This window comes from Gossypium hirsutum, chromosome D06, assembly GCF_007990345.1.
Source record: "Gossypium hirsutum isolate 1008001.06 chromosome D06, Gossypium_hirsutum_v2.1, whole genome shotgun sequence".
NCBI classification, from domain to species: domain Eukaryota; kingdom Viridiplantae; phylum Streptophyta; class Magnoliopsida; order Malvales; family Malvaceae; genus Gossypium; species Gossypium hirsutum.
Window position 1 is genome coordinate 65049940 of NC_053442.1, and position 11706 is coordinate 65061645.

General features: G+C 32.7%; 2 protein-coding genes across 2 annotated transcripts; both read right to left on the reverse strand.

Annotated features, from left to right (window-relative positions):
• Positions 1-20: 20 nt before the first annotated feature.
• On the reverse strand, positions 21-1281 carry LOC121218660 (uncharacterized). The gene has a single exon (XM_041096237.1). The coding sequence runs from the start codon at positions 1238-1240 to the stop codon at positions 287-289; it is 954 nt and encodes a 317-aa protein (XP_040952171.1). The 5' UTR covers positions 1241-1281; the 3' UTR covers positions 21-286.
• A 2585-nt stretch (positions 1282-3866) lies between these two features.
• On the reverse strand, positions 3867-9707 carry LOC107960298 (phospholipid:diacylglycerol acyltransferase 1). Its single transcript, XM_016896613.2, has 6 exons — positions 8859-9707; positions 8041-8263; positions 5776-6059; positions 5153-5480; positions 4755-5014; positions 3867-4632 (listed from the first exon to the last, which is right to left on the reverse strand). The coding sequence occupies exons 1-6, from the start codon at positions 9305-9307 to the stop codon at positions 4155-4157; spliced, it is 2022 nt and encodes a 673-aa protein (XP_016752102.1). The 5' UTR covers positions 9308-9707; the 3' UTR covers positions 3867-4154.
• Positions 9708-11706: the final 1999 nt, after the last annotated feature.

Below are 11706 nucleotides of genomic sequence, written 5' to 3' on the forward strand. Positions count from 1 at the left end.
TTAGAGAGGCTAGTTTACCCCTTTCTTTAGTAAAAAAATACAAATTGCAGTCTCACACTTTGTACAGGAGCCTCTATGGTACTTTTACCATGGACAAGGCTTATAGGAAGCAACCAAAGCCGTTTCCAAGTTCGAAGGGGGTTGATGGTCATGGTCGGGAGAAAACTTTTGTGGCAAAACATGTTGAAGAAGAGCGCCTCGTGGTCACTGAACCGCAAGTCGAAGGCAAGACTAAGGAGGAACTGAAAGCCAAGGTATCCCAACCGGTTCGCGATCCTCCACTAGATCATCTATAAAATTCAATACGACCTGCAATCTCCCTACATATCATCTTTGCTTTACTAGCTAACTTTATGCTCTTAGAAATTACAAGCCCTGTTTGCTTGTGTCTGGATGAAGGTTCATATCTCTTGGCATCCTCTTCCTTGCCTAGTGATAAGGCCTCCTTAGCAGGCATTACGTTTCCCCACCAAAATTCCTGCAAAATCCCGTGCATAAGATCCCAATAACTACGTTCTCTACACAAGCGGAATATCGTGCTTCCATTTGGTGTCCAACAATACAAATCAACCCATTCTCGATCCATTATCTCCATTTGACCCTGAACCTGAGGCATATAATAGAATGGCATGGTTGACCACGGTAGAGCAGTCTGGGGTTTACCTTTGTTGTAAGGACACTTCACTTCCAAGATACCACCTCCAGGAAAACAACCAAGAAGACCATCCGGTGATGCACCAAGCCAATCAAACTTCTCTTTTGAATGGATAGCGAATCCTAAAGAGCTAACCTCACGACCTGTGATCCTTTTGTACCTCTCAATAGCAGTTACTTCATTGAGCACACCCCATTCCATAGCACACCTAATAGAAGATTTCAGAACCTGTGTTTCAGCTGCGAAAACTTTTTCGTGCCAGAGTTTAGAGCGGCGCTTTCCTTTCCAAAAACCCAAAGCTGTAGTAAAGGTACTTGTGGTTAGCTTGTTCCTACGAAGGGCAAACCATTCATCTGAGCGTTGAGGTGCATCAAATGGGGTAAGGTTGACAGCCAGCACAATCGATGTTGGGGCACGAACAGTAAGTGAAGTGTTTCGAGAGAAATGCGTAGAGCTGGTGGAAAGGGTTCTTTGACATCCCTTTCTCCACCTGTCCATGGACCAAGGAACCATAGCTTTATGATGAACAGCACGAAATCTAGTCATGTAGCAATTGCTCATTGTGAAGGAGGATAGCTGCTTCATTTTGACATGAGATCCAATAAAAGCAATGCAAATTTTAGACAGATTTCAGGACCAAATGAGAGAAAATAATTAGATAGATTTCCTACATGAAGTTCTTTTTACCATAAATATAGACAAAAATGAAAAGCATACAAAAACCCATGTAATAAACTTATTCTAAAATGGTAAAGATTAAGTTTGGTTACAAATCCATGGTACAACAAACACTACTAATGAAGTTTCAAACCGACTTCTTTTCTTGCAAGTTGTGATCAATATACAATATATTTTAAAGCAAGTTAAACTGGTAACGATAGAGGCCCCTATACTAAGAGTCAAATTGCATTTTGCCCTCTCTACTAAAAAGATAGGCAAATTAGTCTTTGCAGGTTAAATCGAAAGAGTAAATTAGTTATTTCAATTAAAAACTTCATCTATTTGTACTTTTGAAAACTGGTGTGGATGACAGAATAATCAAATAGTGACACGTAATGTGTCATGTGTACCTCATGTTGAGGTACATGGACCAATTTTTAATTGTAGATATAGATGAAAACAGAGACTAGTTTGCTCTTCGATCTAATGTACAGGAACTAATTTGCCCATTTTTTTTTGTCGAGGGTGCAAAATACAATCCGACTCCTAATACATAGGCCTCCATGATACTTTTACGAGTTAAAATAAATTGGGATATCCCTGACATTTAAGCATACATAATTGGAGAAAAAAAACAAACTTTCAATTAGCCATAGACATCAAACATGAAGTTTAAAAAGTGATAAAAACTACCTTCAAAATCGGTGGTTTGCACTTTGCAAAACCAAGTAATTATTTATTTTCTTAACAAAGCAGTCCTTGAGGGCAATTGCATCCAGAAAGTAACTATGTCGGCGCATAATTGTAAATTGGGAACTTTTCACAAATGACCCAAAAATTCTCTTTCTTTTTATTTAGATTAGGAGCTAAATAAAAACTTTGCACACTACAAGCTAAATAAAAAAGGACACAAGAATAGCTACCTTTTTCCTATATGTGCCACCCACTTCTTATGAGTTGTGATAAATACAACTACATGAAATAGAAAACCAGACTTTATTCATCATATTAGTTGAGATCAACCACAAAATCAAACAAATAAGCCAAAAATGGGTAAAAGTACCATGGAGAGACCACTATACTAAGGGTCAGATTATCTTTTGTCCTCTCTACTTAAAAAATGGACAAATTAGTCCCTAACATTAAATCAAAGAACAAAAAAGTCCTTTTTGTTATAATTTTCGTCCATTTATATTGTTAAAAACTAACAAGAGTGACAGAATATCCAAACAATGACACATGACATATCATGTCTACCCATGCTGACGTAGAAAGACTAACATATCCATTTTTTAAATAAAATAGACAAAATGCAATCAAAATCTGCTAAGTGCATTGGCATTCAGATTTTTCAACAATAAATAGAAAAACAGCATTAAAAAACGAGAGAGGAAACGCTACCACTTATAGGAGTTGAGAAGGAGAGGATTGGGAATGAGTGAGTTAGGGTTAACGAGTCAGGGTTTTTAAATAAAAAAGAGCCAAAATGGGGTAAAAAGGAGGGAAATTAAGAAGAATGTATATATAGATATAGATATAGATAGATAGATATATATACAGGGAGAAAATTATTAATTGAAAATGATTTTATTTTTGGGTCAATTTTGTATAAGAAGTCCCTGTATTATATGTGTTTAACAGGTTTAGCCTCTTTGACTATAACTTGATCATTTCAGTCTCGATGTCAAATTTTTTAGGTTAAAATATACCATAAGTTCTTGTACTCTTCTCAAATTTAGAATTTAGCCTTTATCAGGAATTTATTTCCTCTATTTTTTCAGATTTCAAAATTTAAATAGAGTTGTTAACACTGTTAAATTTATTGATACGACATTTTGAAATAAAAATAATACTTACTTGATAGTCATGTAATTTAAAAAATAACACTTTAATGAATTTGAACTTAGCAAAATAATTTTAATAGTATTAATAATTGGACCTAAATTTTGAAATCTAAAAAATAAAAGGACTAAAATTTTTAAAATAGAAGTATAGGGACTACATTTTAATTTTACAAATAGTATATGGACTTATGCATTGTAATGAAATAGATTATATATTTTTTAATAATTATCGTTTTTATTTAATTCTAATTCTCAAAGTTAAAAAAAAAGTTTAAAATTGTAAATGTTCAGGGCTAAATTTATTGAATTTTTTAGAATTAGAACTAAATGATAAATTTTGTAAATATTGGAAGGCTAAATTTGTTATTAGACCAATAAAAATAACCTGTTAGCTTTCTATTAAGTATTTAAAGGTGGGTGACTAAAATTTTAAAATTTGAAAATATTGATGATGACATTGAAAGTTTTTAAAGTCGGGTGACCAAAATAAAACCTACCCAAAAGTTAGGTGACTGCCCACGTAATTTACCCACGTATATATATATACTGAAGTCACAGCTCACAATCTCCTGCATGAGTGCAAGAAAAGCTTCTCACAGAGTGGAAATATATACTCACACACAGCAATGCATGTAATGAACTTGGAATTAGTTTTTTTTTTTTTTTCAAATGAAATTTAGGAGACCTTATTAAACTAACGAGATCGATTATCTCCGTCGAATCCGAGTATACGTAACGGAGGATCCGATTCAGTTTAGAGCTCGGAAAAATGTTGTGACAGAACATTTCCAGACATGGAAGTTGAAACTTACAACAATGATACGGTCACGGACCTTTTTTTTTCCGATGACAATTCGAAGACCGTACTAAAACGCCGAGATCTTTTCGTGCCAACAAATTCGAATATACATGTCGGAGGATTCGAAGTGGGAAAACAATGCAGGGGAGAGGATGTATGTATGTATGTATGCATGTATGTATGTATCAGTGCAGGCTTATAATTGCAAGTTGATCTTCTCGGACCATTTGAAGATATTTGAATGAACTCGATTTCCTCCCAGTTCTTCACCCGAAGCCCCAGCCGCGATCCTTATAACATCCTCGATTAATGCAAAACTTCTCATTATATCGACGTGAGCACAGTTAAGAGTGCCGCATCCTTCCAGTAAGGTTGTCGGAGGAGAATGACGGTATTCCCTAACGTATGTTCGGATTCCAGAAGGATTGAATTTGGTTTTACCGTGCCAAGCTTTGGCGCACATAAAACCAGCACTTAGAACCGGTACAGTCCCATCTCCATCGACAGAATACGCACCACCCTTCAGGCAGGTCTCTTCATCGTTGGCGGATGAATCAATTTGAAACGGAATATGACACTCAGCAGTAGGGGATAACTTATAAACGTATGATCTTTCAGTCGGTAGGCCGGTTCCGTAGAAAGAAAAGATTTCCATCTCCGGAGCAATTGGCAACCTGCAAAAATCAAAGTGACGGTGAATAACTATATCGAACGAGCGTATGCCTACATATTTCATTTGGCATTAACTAAATCGATTAACCGAAGAACAAAATGAACGTAGGTATCGGATTCTCACGTCGTTTCCAAGGGGTTCGACCAATACTTGTAGTGTTTATACTTAGGGTCATCCATATTATCGGCAATCCCATGGGAGAAATGAGCAGTACTGCGTGCCATCATTTTCGGAGCAACGAAATGAAGAAGTTCAACAATTGATTCAGCAGTGTATGTTTTATAATCCGCAACAGCTTTAGTACCTTCAAACCCCATACCATGGTACCCCGCCCACAAATCTCGACAAGTCCGGTTTTCAGCTCTATGACCCTTAACAGCACCCTGAACACACCAATGAGGCAATCATAAAGCACATTATGGTGAACATCTCCACTCTTTTCCATGTAAAACCAGAATTACGAGCACGAACTCAAGTAAGCTTGGACACGGTTTTGAAGAACGAGTGATATAAGTTCATACCTTGAAGTCTATTCGATCAATATCATTTGAAGGTGCCTCAGCAACATCTTTACCAAAGGATACAATCCTTCCAAAATTTGCACTTCTTGTGAGAGAAATAGCACTCTTGGCACGTGCTGGGTTTGTGACCCGGGTGCTGTTCTTCATTTCTCTTTTCTGGTCACAAGAGTAACCTTCCTCGGGTGACCAATCTAGACTGCCCCATATCGTGTCGCCGCCTCTCGGTATCATCGACACGGTTGAATCCCAAGAGTGGCTCAGCCTCATCACATGTTGCAATATTTGAGGTTGAAATATATCATTCTCAAGAAAACCAGGTGCAATAGCCCTGCATTTTAGGTGCAGTTATAGTGCAATTGTGAGGAAACGTTGTATCTATGTATGTATGCAGGAGCAAAACCAAAAAAGATCAACAAATAAGTATCTTACATACTAACCAAATATCCAATTAGTCCCTCTATTTTAGCAGAATTAATATTTATGGTTTAAAAAATTATATAAAAATTACAATTTTATTTTTTTTGTTTAGAGTTTAACTCCAAACAAAAAATTTCTTTTGTAAAAAATAAAAGCTTTAAGAATATTAACCTTATTAAATCATAAATAACGTAGATATTAAGTACCTGACAAGTGAAACATCCTTAGATTCAGCAGACAAAAACAAGGGTATAGCTTTCGGAACACCGAGAAACGGCGCGGCAATGTTAACCACGGCTTTAATATGCTTAGAACACCAATAGGGACCACCACCGCCGCCCATCGGAGGCGGTGCTTCGACCCACTTCATGAAATGCAGAAAAAATAAAGCTCCAGCCGAATGCGGAATGATAACAGCCTTTTGTCCTCCCCTTGTAGCTACCATCAGTTCTATATTATTCTTGATACGGCTCAATGTCTGGTCTCGAACCTGATTATTCAAAGGATTTTAACAGTACGTAAGAAATTTGTCAACCTAGAGACTAATGTTGAAAAAATCGAATCGAAAATTTAAAATAAAAATTTAAATTTCGGTTTTCAATTCGATTGGTTGAAACTGGTTTTATATTTTATTTATTTTTAATACAATTCCTATTATTATTTATAACTTTTTCAAACCCATAAATCGAAAGAAAATATACACTTAGGCTCCGTTTGTTTCACTGAAAATGGCTTCCGGAAAATAATTTCTGAAAAATGACTTATTTTTCTAAAAAAAGTTAATATTTTTTGGTGTTTGGATGAATCTGTGTAAAATATTTTTTTTATTTGACAGATTCTTTAAAAATATTTCATAAAAGTCGTTTTCAATTAAACAAACATACATTTCAGATTTTTTTTAATTTTTTCCTTGTTTAATTGAGTTTATTTTATATCTATAATTTTATAGTTTACATTGTTTTTACATATATTAAAAATATTTTGTTAAATTTAAGTTCATTGCAATGATCATTTTTTAGTTACATGACTACCATTTGAGTATTTTTTTTATTTAAAAATGTGACATTAACAAAATTGACAAAAAAAATCAACAATGTGAGCAGTTGAACTTGATTTTCAAATCTGGAAAGTAGATGAACTAAATTCTTAAAAATAAAAGTACATAAACTAAATTGCAAATTTGTGAAGAGTATATAGACTTAATGACATATTTTAACATTTATACTACAAAACATTTATTATTAATATATTTATAATTATAATAAATATTTAGTATTAAAATATTAATATTGATATTTTCAATAATATGTGAATAATATTATTTAAAATTATTATTTTTAAAACTTACTATTAAAATAAAATTTAAATATTAAATAATTTATTAAAAATAATAAATTATATTTATTATATTAATAATTTATTATATGACTAAATATAAATAATTAAATACGTAGTTTAATAATATTAAGAAATATAATATTTTATTTTAATATTTAATATTTTTAAAAATAAAAAAGTTATTATCAATATAATAATATTAAACTTGATTTAAGTTAATTTTTATATAAAAGTAAAATTATCTATTGATGTGCTTTTTTCCGAAAAATGACTTACGCATTTCAAAAGAATAAGTTATTTTACAAGGAAAAAGGCTTATTTTCCGTTAACATGTAAATCATTTTCCGTTGACCAAGCTGTTTTCTGTGAAACAAACACAGGAAAATGCAGAAAATATTTTCTGTAAAACCTTTTACATGTAAACAAACGGACCCTTAAACGTGTTTGAATCTACATCTCCCTAATTTCTGCAACAATAACACTACTATTTGAGCTAAGACTTAATTGACTATTTTCTTTATTTTTTTAATGCTTAGATACTTTAAACACAAAATAAATAATATAAAAATATTCAAACAACAAATTTTTTAAAACATATTACTATTGATAAGATAATTAAGAATGTAAATAATTATGTTAATAAGATTTTGTTGTGTTGATTTTTTTATTTAAAAATAAATAAATTATCTATATAATGCTACTAATATATTTATTTTTGTTATATAAATCTGGGTTATTACTAAGTTCGAATTAAGATTGTTCTGGGTTCAAGACATTTGGGTTTTTCGAATTAGATTATTACGATTTTGGATCATTTTGAATTTCGGTCACTTTAGGTTCAAGTTATTTTAATTTGGGTGAACTTTGGGTTCCAATCGTTTTGAGTTCAAATTATTTTAGGTTTAAGACATTTGGGTTTGAGGCTCAAGTTTTTCGAATTAGATCATTACGAGTTCAAATCATTTCAAATTCTGATCACTCTGAGTTCAGGTTATTTCAAGTTAAAATTAGTATCGGATAAGAATCAATTTGATCATGTCGTGTTTTTAAATTCAAATATCAACCTCCGATATCGCTTTTAACTTTCTCAAAAAGTAAAAAATAACAAAAATCGAGTTCGGGAATACGGTTACCTGTGTGTTTTGAAATGAGAGTCTCCAATCATAGGCAGCCATGAACATGGTTTTCTCTTCATATCCAATGCGTGCCAAGTTAGAAACCAGAGTTGTCCACACAAAGTAGCCTGAACCCAAGCCATCAGCAGTCACAAGTCCAGATATAGGCCTCACTCTTATACCACAAGGATCCATACCAGTTTCATTGTCCAATGACATGTGCTCTACCCAGCATTGTGGTCTCCATAATCAATCATGGAGCAACACCAAATAGTTCAAAGCCCTAATCATATAACTATGTTGAAAGTAGGCAAACTTTTTTCGAAAAAATTTCGTAGTATTGTTCATCAAGAGTTGATAGATTGTTCTTGGTTGAGTTTTTAGAATTTATTGAATTACATAGTTAGTTGAGTGCTAAATTTATTGAATTTTTTAAAATTTGAACTAAAATGATAAATTTTTGTAAAAATTGAAGGCTAAATTTATTGAATTTTTTATGTTTAGGATTAAATTGATAGAATGTGTAAGCATTAGAGGGCTAAATTTATAATTACACCAATAAAAGAAGCCTGTTCGGCAAATGGTTTAGTGATTAAATAAAAAAATTAAAAATTCAATAATTTTTAATAATGTATAAAAAAATTAAAATACAGTCAAATTATTTGACGTTTGACCTGAAATTGCAAATATCCATTTTTAAAAGTAAAAGGTTAGAAATGACCAAATTATGATAGAGGGATTAAATATATAAAAATACATAGTGCAGGGACCATTCATACAATTTGACGTAAAATTAAACCTAAAAAGATTAAGCAGAAAATAAAAGAATAAGATACCTTTTATAAACATCACCAAAAGTGCCACCCCAAAGTCGCTTCCTAAACAGTCCTTGAGCACATTTCCGCCCTTCCCACAACTCAAGCCCGCCGGTCACGGCCGCCGGCACGAACACCACCGGATGTTTAGCCGTCAATCCCAGTTTCCTCAGCTTTACGCCCGGTGGGTCCGGCAACGGCCCCGTTATCACCTCCGTCACGTACTTGGGAAACGAAGCCGGCATTGCGTTATAAAGGAACAAGAGGAACCACCACGTCACGCACACGCAACCAATCAACCAGCACCACGTGTCCAAACACGACCACTTGGACAGTGGTCTCTCTTCTTCGTGTTCGTATGGGATTTTCTTTCTCTTGCTTTCATAGCTGAAATCGCCATTTTCGTGTTCCTTTTCGGGTTTTCTGAAGGATTCATTAAAAGGGTGTTTTCTTCTTCTAATCAAAGACATGCTTTGATGTTTCCCAAGCTTTTTTGAGCAAAAAAATTAGTCGATTTTTTAAATGCACGTGAGATGTTTGATAAAATGTCTAAAAGAACACTGTTGTTTGTTTCTAGGGAAATTTTTATATTAAAAAAACACATGAAAACATCAAATAGAAACCTTCTCATCTTTTTTGGATTGAAGAATGAATGTTTTTATTAAAAAAAATACAGAAGACAATGGAATCACAAAAGGGCCAAAAACAGCCTTTCCCATCAAACTAATTTACAACATTCTTTAAATGGTTTCATAATCTGTAGAAGAAGGTAGTAGCTGAAAAAGAGTTGAAATTGGGGGAAAACCCAATAAAATAATACTAATAATAGAAATGGATTTTTGTTGTTGTTTTGAGTATTGCAGAAGGGATCAAAAAGACTGCTTCTTCTGGGGATTGGATGTTTAGATGAAGCAAGTAAAAAGCAATTGAGTGTGGAAAAAAAATGAAGAATTTTAAAGCAACGGGTCAATGAAGCAATTGAGGGAAGGTAGGTGTATAATCTCACACTCAAAATCTAATAATAGAACCATTTCAAAAATCATTTAATTATATTTTGAAAAATGAAAAACAAGCATCAAGTTTTAACTCGATTGGCATTAGTGTTACTGTTACTATGAGGGTCAGTTTAGCATTATTTTTAAAAAGTGCTTTTACAAAGTGTCATAGAAAAATAATTTTGAAAATTTTTGTTTAAATCCTGATTTATTCGAGTTGATGAGTCTAATTTTATCATTCTAATTCAATTTGAAAATTTTTTGAATCGAGTAAAATAAAATTCGAGTGAAAATTTCGAGTTGATGAGACTTATTTTATCATCCTAACTCAATTCGAATTTTTTTCGAATCAAATCGAGTAAAATGAAATTCGAGTCGAATCGAATCGAGTGACATTGTTTAAGTTAAATTAAAAAATGTAAAATTAAAATCTTGTTACAGTATAATTAATTTCATATTGGAGCATGTAAATTTTAAAGCATATATATTTGAAATCTTTTTCAAAGCAAAATAATAATAAATAAGATATTTTACTATGATAAACTTAAATCAGTAAGTAACTTATTTAAGTCCCAAAAGTACCAAATCAGTTAATCAAACTTGGTAAAGCAATGGATTGACGGGTATCGACACGTGTTGTTCCTTATTTTGCATGGGCTCACTTTATACGACATAACTCTTAATAAGGTCAAGCTTTGCCAAATTATATCTTGAAGTGAGGTAGGTTGAGAAGTACTACCATGGTCAATTTTATTTGGAGATAACAAACAATAAAAATATGATTTTTTAAAACCCCTCCAATTATGGTAAAAGTATTACGGAGGTCCTCGTATTAAAAGTTAGATTGCATTTTGCTTATCTATTAAAAAAATATAAATTATACTAATAGTCACCCAACTATAAAAAATTATAAAGTGATCACTCAACTATTAGTAATTTTGTTTTTGGTAAACCAACTATAGTGGACTAGTGTAAAAATGGAAACACCAAAAAAATCCAAAATAGTCGAGTGAGCAAAAGAGACAAAATTAAATTGTTGATGGTTAAATTTATTGATTTTTTTTAGAATTTGAACTAAAATGACAAATTTTGTAAATATCGATGGTTAAATTTGTTGAATTTTTTATATTTAAGATCAATTTGATAAAATTTGTAAATATCAAAGGCTAAATTTGTTATTAAACCAAAAAGAAAAAACTCGCGTCAGCTTCCCCTCATTCAACTAAAATATGTAATTTCGAAAAATTGATTAACTAAATCAGAAAAATTAATAATTAATTGGCCAAAATAGAACAAGGTAAATATTTAGTGACATTTTTGTACTTTTCCCAAATATATATATTCGAATTTGAGTAAAACGACGTCGTTTAGCATTGGATTTGAGGCCCAGTCATTAATGCCAAGATCGTTGGGGGAAAAGCATCCACTCTATCCAAGATTCATGGGTCTCAACTCAACTCTAGAAGCAGTACAAGTTATTTATTACTATATAATTGTTATGTATAAAATATAGACCATACGCGTCCTAACCTGATCGAGTGTTTAACCAGGACCCTAGATTCAACCTTTCACCATCGTTTAGCTCATCCGTTCGCTTATCTAGGACATGCGTACTCGCCATTCATTTTAGCCTACAACGTATAGTCCAGATAACCAATGTTCTGCTCGTCCTCCTCTGCTCATCAACATCTTCTCGAGACACCTAAAGAAGCGTGTCACCCCTAAGTGTTGAAAAGACAAATTAAAAGGGGTGTTGAAAAGTCAAAAAAATGGGAGGTGCAAGTGGCACCGAAAGAAAAAAATGGTAGGCAAGTTGTTTAAAGTTGAATGGGATAATTGCAATTTTGGTCCCTAATTTTTTAGGCCATTTGCAA

Coding starts and splice junctions, on each gene's coding strand:
- LOC107960298 (XM_016896613.2), bottom strand. CDS start 9,307: ATGTCTTTGATTAGAAGAAGAAAACACCCTTTTAATGAATCCTTCAGA. Junction 5,481..5,775: donor AAGGATGTTTCACTTGTCAG/GTACTTAATATC, acceptor CCTAAAATGCAG/GGCTATTGCACCTGGTTTTC. Junction 5,015..5,152: donor TTGATCGAATAGACTTCAAG/GTATGAACTTAT, acceptor TGGTGTGTTCAG/GGTGCTGTTAAGGGTCATAG.
- LOC121218660 (XM_041096237.1), bottom strand. CDS start 1,240: ATGAAGCAGCTATCCTCCTTCACAATGAGCAATTGCTACATGACTAGA.